Source organism: Ranitomeya variabilis, chromosome 2 (assembly GCF_051348905.1).
Source record: "Ranitomeya variabilis isolate aRanVar5 chromosome 2, aRanVar5.hap1, whole genome shotgun sequence".
In the NCBI taxonomy this organism is placed as follows: domain Eukaryota; kingdom Metazoa; phylum Chordata; class Amphibia; order Anura; family Dendrobatidae; genus Ranitomeya; species Ranitomeya variabilis.
Genome location: NC_135233.1, coordinates 1,014,865,336 through 1,014,877,788, shown reverse-complemented (window position 1 = coordinate 1,014,877,788; position 12,453 = coordinate 1,014,865,336). Strand labels below are relative to the sequence as shown.

The 12,453-nt window shown below is 40.3% G+C and overlaps 1 protein-coding gene across 3 annotated transcripts in view; it reads right to left on the bottom strand.

Moving 5' to 3' along the window:
- DZIP1L (DAZ interacting zinc finger protein 1 like) overlaps positions 1–12,453 on the bottom strand; it is a 125,909-nt gene that overhangs the window by 18,871 nt on the left and 94,585 nt on the right. For all 3 annotated transcript variants that reach the window (XM_077291296.1, XM_077291294.1, XM_077291295.1), the window contains exons 4-10: positions 11,852–11,976; positions 8,429–8,581; positions 7,320–7,451; positions 7,159–7,221; positions 6,462–6,602; positions 1,607–1,643; positions 578–652 (exon numbers count right to left, since the gene is read on the bottom strand). In XM_077291296.1, coding sequence (XP_077147411.1) covers positions 578–652; positions 1,607–1,643; positions 6,462–6,602; positions 7,159–7,221; positions 7,320–7,451; positions 8,429–8,581; positions 11,852–11,976 — 726 coding nt within the window. The remainder of the gene's footprint in view (positions 1–577; positions 653–1,606; positions 1,644–6,461; positions 6,603–7,158; positions 7,222–7,319; positions 7,452–8,428; positions 8,582–11,851; positions 11,977–12,453) is intronic.

Genomic DNA, 12,453 nt, shown 5'->3' with positions numbered 1-12,453 from the left:
CATTGTAGGCTCTCTGTTTGTGATTATACCTGACACACCTGCAGGTTCCTCTCAGCTTACATGTCACAGACAGACAGTGCTGCAATACAGCAGAGCTGTGAGAGTTGCAGCAAATGTGTTTGAAAGGAGACGGGTTCAGTTCTCTTGTTCTGTGTTACTTACATGTTACACTATTCCTTTTAACTAAAATAAGCTCTATAGGCAGTGTCTGGCCCATAGTCCTTAACAGCTCATTTACATATAAGAAAAATGTGGATTTCTCTGGAATAAGACATAGGATTATAGATATCAAACGTATGATATTTTTCAACTTCCAGTTATCTGCATGCCCATATAGATAGATTAGGTGGGTGGATCCTACAAACAGATTCTCTTTAACTGATACTTGCAGGACAAAGCTGGTATTACATATGATGGTGAGGCTCCTTGATTCGGCTTAAAGAGGTGGGAACTAGTGTGGACCCTTTTTTGATGTCCACAATCCCTAACATATGCTCTACTCTTTAAGAAGGAATTGTAAATGCAGTCATATAACGCATATACTGTATACAGTGTATACAATGTATGCTCTACTCACCATCAGTACTTGACTCTTCGCTTGCTTCCTGTTTTGCTTCTCCTACTGGCAAAACCACTTGTGCAACCTGAGGTGCTGCATTATAATAGAAAGGTTGAAAGTAAGACTGTTTATTATCTGGTCTCTATGTAAATGTATTTTGCAGTTTCAAACGTGTCATGTAGGGAACACAGCTAGCATGTGGAAGAAGGTGCTCTGATCAGATGAGATCAAAGTAGAACTTCTTAGGCTAAATGCAAAATTCTATGTGTGGCGGAAAAGTGACACTGAAAATCACCATGAAAACACCATCCACACTGTCAAACATGGTGGTGGCAGCATCATGCTGTGTGGGTGCTTTTCTTCAGCAGGAATAAGGAAGCTGGTTAGAGTTGATGGGAAGATGGATGTAGCTAAATACATGGCAATCCTGGAGGAAAATCGGTTAGAGGCTTTGAAACACTTGAGACTGGGGTGTAGGTTCATCTAGGACAACGATCCTACACATACTGCCAGAACTACAATGGATGGTTTAGATGAAAGCATAATCATGTGCGTTAATGGCCCAGCCACAGTTCAGACCTAAATCCCATTGGGAATCTGAAGGAAGACTTGAAAACTGCTGTTCACAGAAGCCTCCATGCAATATCATTGAACTAGAGCTAGTTTGCAAAGAAGAATAGGCATAACGTTTAGTCTAAATGTGCAAAGCTGGTAGAGATATACCCTAAAAGTCATGCAGCATTAAGTGCAATGAATGATGGTCCTACGATGTATTCACTAAAGGGGTAAATACAAATGCATGACACACATTTCAGATTAATATTTTTAAAATATTTAAAAGTCAAAGTATCTTTTCCTTTAAATGTCACAGATACTTGCTACTTTGTGTTGGTGTATCACATAAAATCCCAACAAAGTAAATGTACATTTGTGGCTGTAACGTGAGAAAATGTGGAAAAGTTCATGGGCTATGAATTCGTTTTTTAAGGCATTGTATATGTATGTACATATGGTATATACACAGTAAAAGTCTGTGTTTGTACTTACCCTCCCTGAATTCTCGGCTTGTGCTCAGTTCTCTGATCTGAGAGGATAAAAGGTGGCAAATATTTTGTGACGACACTGACGACAGATGTTTTATTACAATTATTACAAGTCACTTTTACAAATGAATGTACAGTTCAAATATGAATCCCACATAAATCACTATATGGCTTAGGCTTCATGCACATGACATTTTCATATAGAAACATTTCAAACTTTTTTCAATCAGATTCTGTGGGCATGTGAGACAAAAAATCATGGAGCCCTTTATTAGGTGCTGTGTGTACAGATTTATACTCTCACAGAAGCATCGCTTCTAGGGAAAAAAAGGCTCAATAGCTCAAAAATTCAGCAGTGGGAAGTTGCCATATCGCTCTGCTGTCTACATAAAGCCTTAAGCCGGCCATACTCATGAGATGGCAATTGGGAGACAGATATCTCTCTCAACTCCCTGATAGGGATGGGTGGACCTGTGGACATCACCTCAGTTCACAGCGGCCGGGTCTCTCAAGAGCAGTGCGAGTGCCAAATTAATGAACATTCTATCATTAGCCTGTCACTCGTGCTGCTGTTGTGAAAACTGATCGATGTGATCCTACCTCTTCCAACAAGCCTACAACCTGTAACCACTGATCAACCAAACCGCTGCACAACCAGCTCTTCCTTCGCCTACTGTATTCTCACCCACGCCTTATGGATTGTGAGCCCTCACGGGCAGGGTCCACTCTCTTCATGTACCAGTCGTGACTTGTACTGATTAAGATTATTGTACTTGTTTTTTATTATGTCTAACCCTCCTCACATGTAATGCGCCATGGAATAAATGGCGCTATAACAATAAATAGTAATAATAATAGTAACTGAGGTGACGTCAGTAAGGTTATCTGCAGCCTTTCAAAAAGCTATGTTCGGGCTGCCGAACCTGAACAGTAACGCAGATTTCTGTGAAAAGTCAGTGTTCAGAGTCTATGTATGGACCCAAATTTTACCATTCAGGTTCGCCCATCACTACTCCTAAAGAGGTCTGGATACACATGATGAGAGCATTATACTGCCTCTGTACAAATCCCTGGTTAGACCGCACATGAAGCACTGTGTACAGATTTGGCACCGGTGCACAGGAAGGATATTATGGAACTAGAGCAAGTTCAAAGGAGGGCAACAAAATTAATAAAGGGGATGGAGGAACTACAATACCCAGAGAGACTAGCAAAATTAGGATTATTTAGTCTAGAAGAAAGATGACTGGTGGACGATCTAATAACCATGTATAATTATATATAAGGGGAAAATACAAATATCTCGCTGAGGATCTGTTTATACCAAGGAAGGTGACGGGCACAAGGGGGCATTCTCTGCGTCTGGAGGAGAGAAGGTTTTTCTACCAACATAGAAGAGGATTCTTTACTGTTACGGCAGTGAGAATCTGGAATTCCTTGCCTGAGGAGGTGGTGATGGCGAACTCAGTCGAGGGGTTCAAGAGAGGCCTGGATGTCTTCCTGGAGTGTAACAATATTTTATCTTACAGTTATTAGGTTCTTTAGATCTGCGGGTTTATTCTGACGGAATATAGGCTGAACTGGATGGACAAATGTATTTTTCCGGCCTTGCTAACTATGTTACTCCCTGATACACATAAGTGCTCTGCTATCTTTGCACACTCCCCGATATACACATGAGCACTCAAATATCTCTCCAGAATGCTCGATAAACATACATTAGGGGTCAGTTATCTCTCTAGAATCTTTGATACACATGAGTTCTCAGTTATTTTTCTACACTCACAGATATACACATGAGCAGTCAGTTATCTCTCTATAATCCTCCATACACAGGAGCACTCAGCAGTCTCTCTACACTTCCCGATTTACACATGAGCTATCAGTTATCTTTCTAAAATTATCGATACACAGGAGCGCTCAGAATCCTTGATAAATATAAGCTCTCAGTTATCTCTCTAGAATTCTCGATACACAGGAGCACTCTGCTATCTCCATACACTCCCCGATATACACATGAGCGCTCAGTCATCTCTCTAGAATTCTTGATACACAGAAGCACTCCACTATCTCTGTACACTCCCCGATATACACACGAGCACTCAGCTATCTCTCTAGAATTCTCAACACACAGGAGCACTCAGTTTTCTCTTTAGAATTCTCGATACACAGAAGCACTCCACTATCTCTGTACACTCCCCAATATACACAGGAGCGCTCAGTTATCTCTCTAGAATTCTCGAAAAAAAGAAGCACTCTGCTATCTCTGTACGCTCAGTTATCTCATTACACATATACATGAGAACTCAGTCACATGTTCATGTGTTTTCAAAGTAAAGAGAGGAGAAAGCCATTGATTACAAAAGGATCAGGTGCTGGAATTTCAACTCCCAAAACCTTCTCTTTCCCTACGTCATTTGTCGGGGTAGAGTTAGGAGGCGCCACACACATCAGATGTGAGTCACATCTCGTTAAAATTTGTAGGTTCGGACAACTTTCACTTAATGTAATTCCGGGACTTAGGGGAATGTACCAAAGTTATGGCTGTTTGGAGATGACGTATAGCAGGATATATTAGAAGTAAATCCCTTTTTACTTAGTTTTGACCATGTACAGCCTTATTTAGCTGCCTTATTGGGATAGTGGGATATATAGTTTAAAGGACATGATAATAGACCTATTTATTTCAAGCATTTGTAATTATAGGTGGTAAAAATACAATACATTCTGAGCCAGTGCAATCTCCCTAAATTTCCTTATTCTAAGAATGGTCCCTCAGTCACACTGACATCTCACGTTCCCTTAAGAGAGATCTATTTGTAAAGCCAATCATAAGGATGTCTCTTAAACAGAGCTACCATGAGCGATATGGAGACCTTCGAGGACATTCTTTGTTTATCTACATGCACGTTCTTATGGCTAAAAATCATTTTTGAAATTCAGCTTCATTGAACATTTTCCATTTTTGCCTTCAATATTCTTTGGAGTTGTAGAGTTAACTGAGAATCTGTAAGTGAACTTGTTGTGACGGAAGAGTTTATAACTGTTACCTTCCTTTATCAGCTCACAAAGTTCAGCTCAACTTTTATGTGCTCATTAATCAGCTGAGAGGAGCTCTGAAGAAAGAACGTAATAGTTATAAACTCTCAGAACGAGCTCACTGATGGGTTGTCACTCAGAAATAGACGGTGCAACACATAGGCTACAATTGGCAAATTGTGCTAAGTTTTTAATACATCACAAATGCTAACATTTTACCCCCAAAATACATGTATTTAAGTTAAGAAATCCTGCCTTGAAGATGTCCATATTTTTTATGCCATAATTCCGAAAGTATTAGATAGTTTTCAATATACAGTAGAGTTTTATCATCTACTAGATGGTTGCCCGATTCTAACGCATCGGATATTCTAGAATATGTATGTATGCATATATGTAGCAGCCACATAGCATATAGCAGAGGCCACGTAACACAGACAGCCACGTAGTATATAGCACAGCCATGTAGTATATAGGAGCCATGTACAGTAGTCTATAACACAGCCACATAGTATATAACACAGCCCACTTAGTATATAACACAGCCCACGCAGTATATAACACTGTGCACGTAGTATATAACACTGCCCACGTAGTATATAACACAGCCCACGTAAAAAAATATAACACAGCCCACGTAGTATATAACACAGCCCACGTAGTATATAACACAGCCCACGTAGTATATAACACTGCGCACGTAGCATATAACACTGCGCACGTAGTATATAACACTGCCCACGTAGTATATAACACTGCCCACGCAGTATATAAAACAATGCCCACGTAGTATATAACAATGCCCACATAGTATATAACACTGCCATGTAGTATATTGCCCAGCCACGTAGTATATAACAGCCCACGTAGTATATAACACTGCGCACATAGTATATAACACAGCCCACGTAGTATATAACACAGCCCACATAGTATATAACACAGCCCATGTAATATATAGCATCCATGAAGTATATAACACAGCCCACGTAGTATTTAACATTGCCCACGTAGTATATAAATTTGCCCGTGTAGTACATAAAATTGCCCATGTAGTATATAACACTGCCCACGCAGTATATAACACAGGCCACACAGTATATAACACTGCCCACATAGTATATAGCAGCCTCGCAGTATATAACACAGCCCAAGTACTATATAGCACTGTGGGCACCATATCCCTGTTAAAAAAAGAATGAAAATAAAAAATAGATATATATTCACCCTCCGGCGTCCAGCAAAGCTGTCCCTATGTGCGCGATGCGGCCTCCAGCTTCCGTTTCCAGCCATGCATTGCGAAATTACCCAGATGACTTAGCCGTCTCGCGAGACCGCTACGTCATTATCTCGCGAAACCGCAATGCATGGCTTGGACCACCGCGAGGAGCAGGAAAGGCGCTGGATGGTGAGTATAAAATGATTTTTATTATTTTTAACATTAGATCTTTCTACTATTGATGCTGCATAAGCAGCATCAATAGTAAAAGTTGGTCACACAGGGTTAATAGCAGCATTAACGGACTGCGTTACACTGCGGCATAACGCGGTGTAAGGCAGCCATTAACCCTGTGTGAGCACTGACTGGAGAGGGCACTGATGGAGAGTAGGAAGGGGCGAATTCGCAGCTGGACTGTGCCCGTCGCCAATCAGCGATGCGGGATTTCTGTGACAGACAGACAGACAGAAAGACAGACAGACGAAAGTGCCCCTTAGACGATTATATATAGATAATTCCTCCGCTGTTCTGACCATCCGGTGACTGATACTGAGCGTTAGTGGTAAGATGTAAGATATAAGATGGAAAATACTGAACATACTTTCTTCTCCTGTGACTTGATGACTTTTCCTTGACTCTTAATTGTAGACTGCAGTGTCTGCATTGAAGATTCAAACTGCTCATCTCTTGCCTTCTGGTCACTGGACAATGAAGCTCTCAGTCGTTTGTTCTCACTTACAAGCTGGCGATGTAATACAAAAACAATTACTGAAAAAGAAAACTCTACTGTAGGAATTGTTTTAGAACTTAAAGGGAATTTGTCACCAGGTTTTTGCCACCTAATCTGAGAGAAGCAGAATGTAGAGACAGAGACTCTGACTTCAGTGATGTCTCACTTACTGGGCTGCTTGCTGTAGTTTTTATAGAATCACTGTTTTATTAACAGGAAATTAGCACTAGATTATTAGTAAACCTGCTACCCTGTAGTCCCCTACATTCATGAGATCTATGTAACTCTGCCCACATCCCTGATTGACAGCTTTCTGCCTATGCACAGTGTTCAAAGAAAGCTGCCAATCAGTGGTGTGGGCGGGGTTATACAAAGCTCAGCATTTAGAGAACTGCTAGATCTGCAGCAGAAATAACAGGGATTTTATTAAAACTGCTGCAAGAAGCCCAGTAAGTGACACATTGCTAGAGTCAGGGTCTTTGCCCCTTCATTATGAAACTCTCAGATGGGACAGAAAATACCTGGTGACAGATTCCCTTTAATCCTAAATATAATAAATCTTCCCCACCTCTTCTCTCTCTACATTATGGCTCGTCTTCATATCTTTGATCTTCCTCTTCCAATCCGTCCTCTGAAAAGACATATTTTGGTGAAAAAGCAGATATTTATGAGAAGTAGCTTTATTGTTAGCAATGGTCCGAGGGAAATGTAACCTATTCCCCAATGTACCTGTTTCTCCAACTCTTCCTTCATGTTCAGAAGATCTCTCTGTATCCTCTGCCTCTCCTGACGGTCCTCGTCATCCAGGAGCTCGCCAAGATTGGAGGTCACTGACATTTTACTCTCCATGTCCTGGAATCTCTAAAAGATAAAGGACATCTACCATAAGTTGAAGATCCGGCATTCGCTCATGGGATTTTATGGTGCGACCTTGCGTCCTCTAACAGCAGTGGACTTCCATGGAGAATGGACAAGAGTCCAAAACTTAATCTGCGGCACCAAGATTTGTAAAGTTATTGTATTGTGTCCTTATTAAACTGTGTTGTCGAGTGTAATGGTTTAGAGAATGAAAATGGTGTGAATTTCAGTCTTTGCACAATGGGGGAACTTATTAAGACTGATGCTTCATACAACATTTTTAATACGCTGTTAGCTGGAGTAAGATGAACCTAAATCTTTAAGTGCAGCAACCTTCAAAAAGGGCTTTTCCACTTTAAAAAGTTGGCCCACAAACGAACACAGTCATGTAAAACAAAAAGCACAGATGGTACCCCCCTCCTCTGCTCCAGTGCCAGCTCTCCACCGCCATTCTGATCTATGTGTTTTCGGTGGAGCGGTAACGTCGGGTCTACAGCGCACACGACTGATGCAGCCAAATCACTGAGCTCGATGCCTAGTACTGTCTACATAAGAAACCGCTAAACCTAGTGATTGACTGCAGCGGTGAAGTCACGACTACAGTATACATCAATATAGTCAATATACAGAGACTGACACAGCAGTGAAGAGCACTGGACACAGGGAGGGTGAGTACTGTTTGTGATTGTTGTTTTACATGTCTGCTATCATTCGAGAAAGTGGAAAATCCATTTACCAAAACTGGTGCATCTGTGTCCGTCTGTCGGCAAAAATTTATGCCAGTTTCTAGCAAATGTATTGATCTCTGTCCCTGCAGATGAGTGTCATGCTGTACATTATTGCTCATATATGACATACTACTACAATGGCAGACAAGTTACACATCCATATTTGATAACTGATTTATAATATTCAGGGGATATGTTTCTCAATTTTGGATGGTTTCCATTAGGCTCATAATTTAGCCCCTCCTCGCTTACTGCTGTGTTTTTAAGGGCAATGTCTTCGAATTGAGAAACGAGCTGTTGTCTGAGTTTATCCATCTCATTCTGAAGCTTCACTCTTTCTTCTTCTTTCCATCTTTCAAAGTCCCTCATCATATTTTCCTCCTTTCTCCGCGCTTCCTCCAGCTCCTGGTACAAGCACAAGCAGAAGTGAAATCAGAAGAATAGAATAACCAGGTAACCAGCAATGGGTGACCAGGGTCATGACAGACATAACATGACAGGTAGACAGACATATAGATAGACAGTCTAATGATCACAAAAAAGATAAACGCCCAAATGTCCCAAAATAGTACTGAAAATGTAAGGGTTATGAAAAAACAACATAACTAAGTTGGGTGAGGATGCAGCGGTCATGGTGCAGTGACAAATTTAGAGGAAGGTGGAAGGTTCTTAAAGATGATTTCTGGGAATTAGGCTGAAAACTGAAGGCAAGGACCTCGAAGGACCTTAAGGTAAGGTCCTTCAAAGGACCTAAAGGCAAGAACCTCTGAAATACTGTCTGAACCGGTACCACACCAAAGGAGGCAGCAGGAGATTAGACAGGAAAATAAGTGGCTCAGGAATTGGTGTAGAAAGGAGGGTTTTTGGGTTCCTAGAGAACTGGGCCGACTTCTCAGTTGGCTACAGGCTCTATGCTAAGGATGGGCTGCACCTCAACGGGGAGAGTGCAGCTGTGCTTCGGGAAAAATGGCGAGAAGTTTAGAGGAGTATTTAAACTAGGGACTGGGTGTGGGCAATTACTGTACAAGAGGGGATGATAGTGTAGATAGTGACCTAACCCTAAGTATTTAAAGTGGTCTGGGGGGAGGAGTTATAACAGTTAATATAGAGAAGCGGAATAGAGGTACAGAAAAATACATAAAGTGCATGTGTACTAATGGCAGAAGAAGATGTAGAGTCACTGTGGGTGGAGATAAGGTGAGGGAGAAAGTATAACAAAATACTTATAGGGGTTTGTTACAATTCTCCAAGTAAAATGGAAATGGTAGAAAATGTTATCATTCACTTCTAGGCCTAATTTTAACCAATAAGCCAGATAGAATATCAAATTTACAGGTTGGGGGGTCACTTGGGTAATTGTGCTCACAAAATTATAAGTTTTCATTTATCATAATTTTTCATGTATGAGAGGAAACAAAGGGTGATCATTATTTGAACACACTCGGATTGGGTCACAGTTATCAGTGGGGTACCACAGGGTCAGTATTGGCCTATCTTCTTTTTAACATACTATTAATGACCTTGTAGAAGACATATAGAGTAGAATTTCAATATTTGCAATGCTTATGAACCAGCATATCGGATCTGATTGGCCATTATGCGATCATGTTATCGCTGATCTGAAGGTTCAGTTTAGTGCAATAACACCCTGAGGAAGCAAGATTATCATACATGAAACATGCGTTAGGTCTTTTTGCATTTCTGGTGACCTGGCTAGATGTTTTTTAGGATGGGTATGAGCTATTTCCCAGGTGGTAATATATGAATTGGGACGTGCTGGGAATGTATTCTTTATGACCATAGTCTCTATATCATCCTTCTTTGCACATTCCCTATGTCTGGTCCCCTGTGTTCAAATATGAGCTATTAATTGGCCAGTGTGTTTAACATTTTACAATATACGGTACTAAGGTCACAGGTGTTTATTGGTGATTTATATGCTATCAGTTTGACACTGTGAATACAGGTTTTTCTGACCATTGCGTCTATTATTATAAATTTTGATACCCTCTAATGTACCTATCTTACTTTACATTCATTTACTGCTAGGTTTCCAGTGTGCAAGTATGTTAACCTGCATATCTTTATTTTTGTATATAAATTTTATATGTGTAGTTTCAATAAAAAGTAAATTGTTTTCCAAGTCATAAAACTTTTTTCCTCTTTTTTGTGATAATTATCTAATTTAGAGTGGCTTATGGACCTCTATTCACACTTCTCTTACCTTATGGCCTATTTCTATAATTTAATATGTACCCATTGGATTTATTGTTGTTCAGGAGAAATAAAATGTACAATTATGTATTAAATGGTAAAACACTTGGTAAAACTGTTTTTGAAAAAGTTTTGGACAGCAAACTGAACTTTAGTGTCAGGGAGCTGCTGCCAAGGCAAATTAAATCATAGCATGCATTAAAAGAGGTAAAGATGCTCATGGTGAGAACATGGCTTTGCCTCTATACAAGTCACTAGTGCGACCACACTTAGAATACTGTGTACAATTTTGGTCTCTGGTGCATAAGAAGAACATTGCTGAACTAGAGCGGGTGCAGAGAAGAGCGACCAAGTGTCATAAAGGAATGGGTGGACTGCAATATCAAGACGGATTATCCCAGATTCAGTTTGTAAAAACAAAGGCTTAGGGGAGATCTTATTACAATGTACAACTATATGAGGGGACAGTACAAATATCTTTCTAATGATCTATTTACACCAAAGCCTGTGACGGTGGCAAGGAACATCCTCTACGTCTAGAGGAAAGAAGGTTCAATCATAATCACAGACAGTGATTCTCTACTGTAGGAGCAGTGAGAATGTGGCGCTCTCTGCCACATGATGTTGTAATGGTTGATTCATTAAAAAGTACAAGCAAAGTGTGGGTGCTTATCTTGAAAAATATAAAATTACAGGTTATATGGGCTTTAGATTCTGTAATTGGACATGATCCAGGGAACCAGTCCGATTGCCGTACGGGGCAATTAGCATCTAACTCATTAGGATTTTGCCTTCCCTTGGGTCAACATGTTATGTTGCACTTGATGGATTTATGTCTATCTTCAACCTTTAAAAAAATAAAACTCACACAATATGCCACTTTGGCAACTAGTTATATATTTTCTGAGAACTCTATTTCCTACCGTAGAAATACAAAGGAAATGGTGAATATCCCACCACTATGATCTCCATCCTTCAGAAGAACGTAGGTCTCTTTGCATAAGAAACTCGAAGTGCAGTGTATGCTCTGCTGTTTCTATTAGGTTCTGTTCACATTATGTTTGGACTTTAAAATTGGCGCACGTTAGGAAAATTTTCAGAACATAAAGCTCAGATATAAGCCACTGTACATCAGACTGTGGTATACATAAAAAAAGGACCACCATTTTTAAAAGGGATTCTATCAGTAAGATCAACCTCCTCCTCTAAAATGCCATATGGACCCGCAAGGCTTGGACATCACCAAATAATGCAAAATACAAATAAGATGTAAGTGCACTTGAATAGAGAAATGAGCTAATGGCAGCCACTTCAATTAAAGAAAGAGATCAGGGGTCCCCTCGAGATGTTATGTATGTGAGAAAACATTAGCGGTCACAGTTTATAGAATTAAAATGATAAATCTCTTCAAAAGCAAATTTCAGGCACCTATTCAGCATTGATACCTAAAGCCTATTCTACCTGTATCCTACGTTGATGCTCCATCTCCCTTTCTTTCTCCAGCTGAGACTGAGTCTTCACCAAGGTGTTCTTCAGCTCTTGGATGCCTTCCTGTATATCATCGACCTGCCTCTTCTTTTGTTTGTCTGCAACAAGCAAATCAAGAAAGATTTTACCAATGCATACAAATCCACAAAAAACTTTAGGAAGACTTTGAAGAAGACTTAGAACCCTCAAGAAAATAATGGATTATTGACCGAAACTTCCCTTACGAAGCCCACATGGGCAAGCTTAAGATATACCATAGTTTGGTAACATTATGCAAGCCCTAATGTCACAAAGAGAAGTTATGCTGGGATAATGGTGAAGCAGACATTAGAGACATTTGTGGGATATCGTTCTTACTGGTACACCGCTCCTAATTCGTGGTTGAGGGGGAAGAGGGGGTTGTATGGGCAAGACCTCTCTATATTGTACTCTACACCTGGCTGTTCTCCTACAGGTTATAATTACAATTGACAGAGGCAACATTATTTTTGTGTCCCTTGGGCAATAAAGGTCATGGATCACTTACTACTTTGGCTAAAACATCTTCCTCATGAAGGAGCATCCATGCTCCAAAT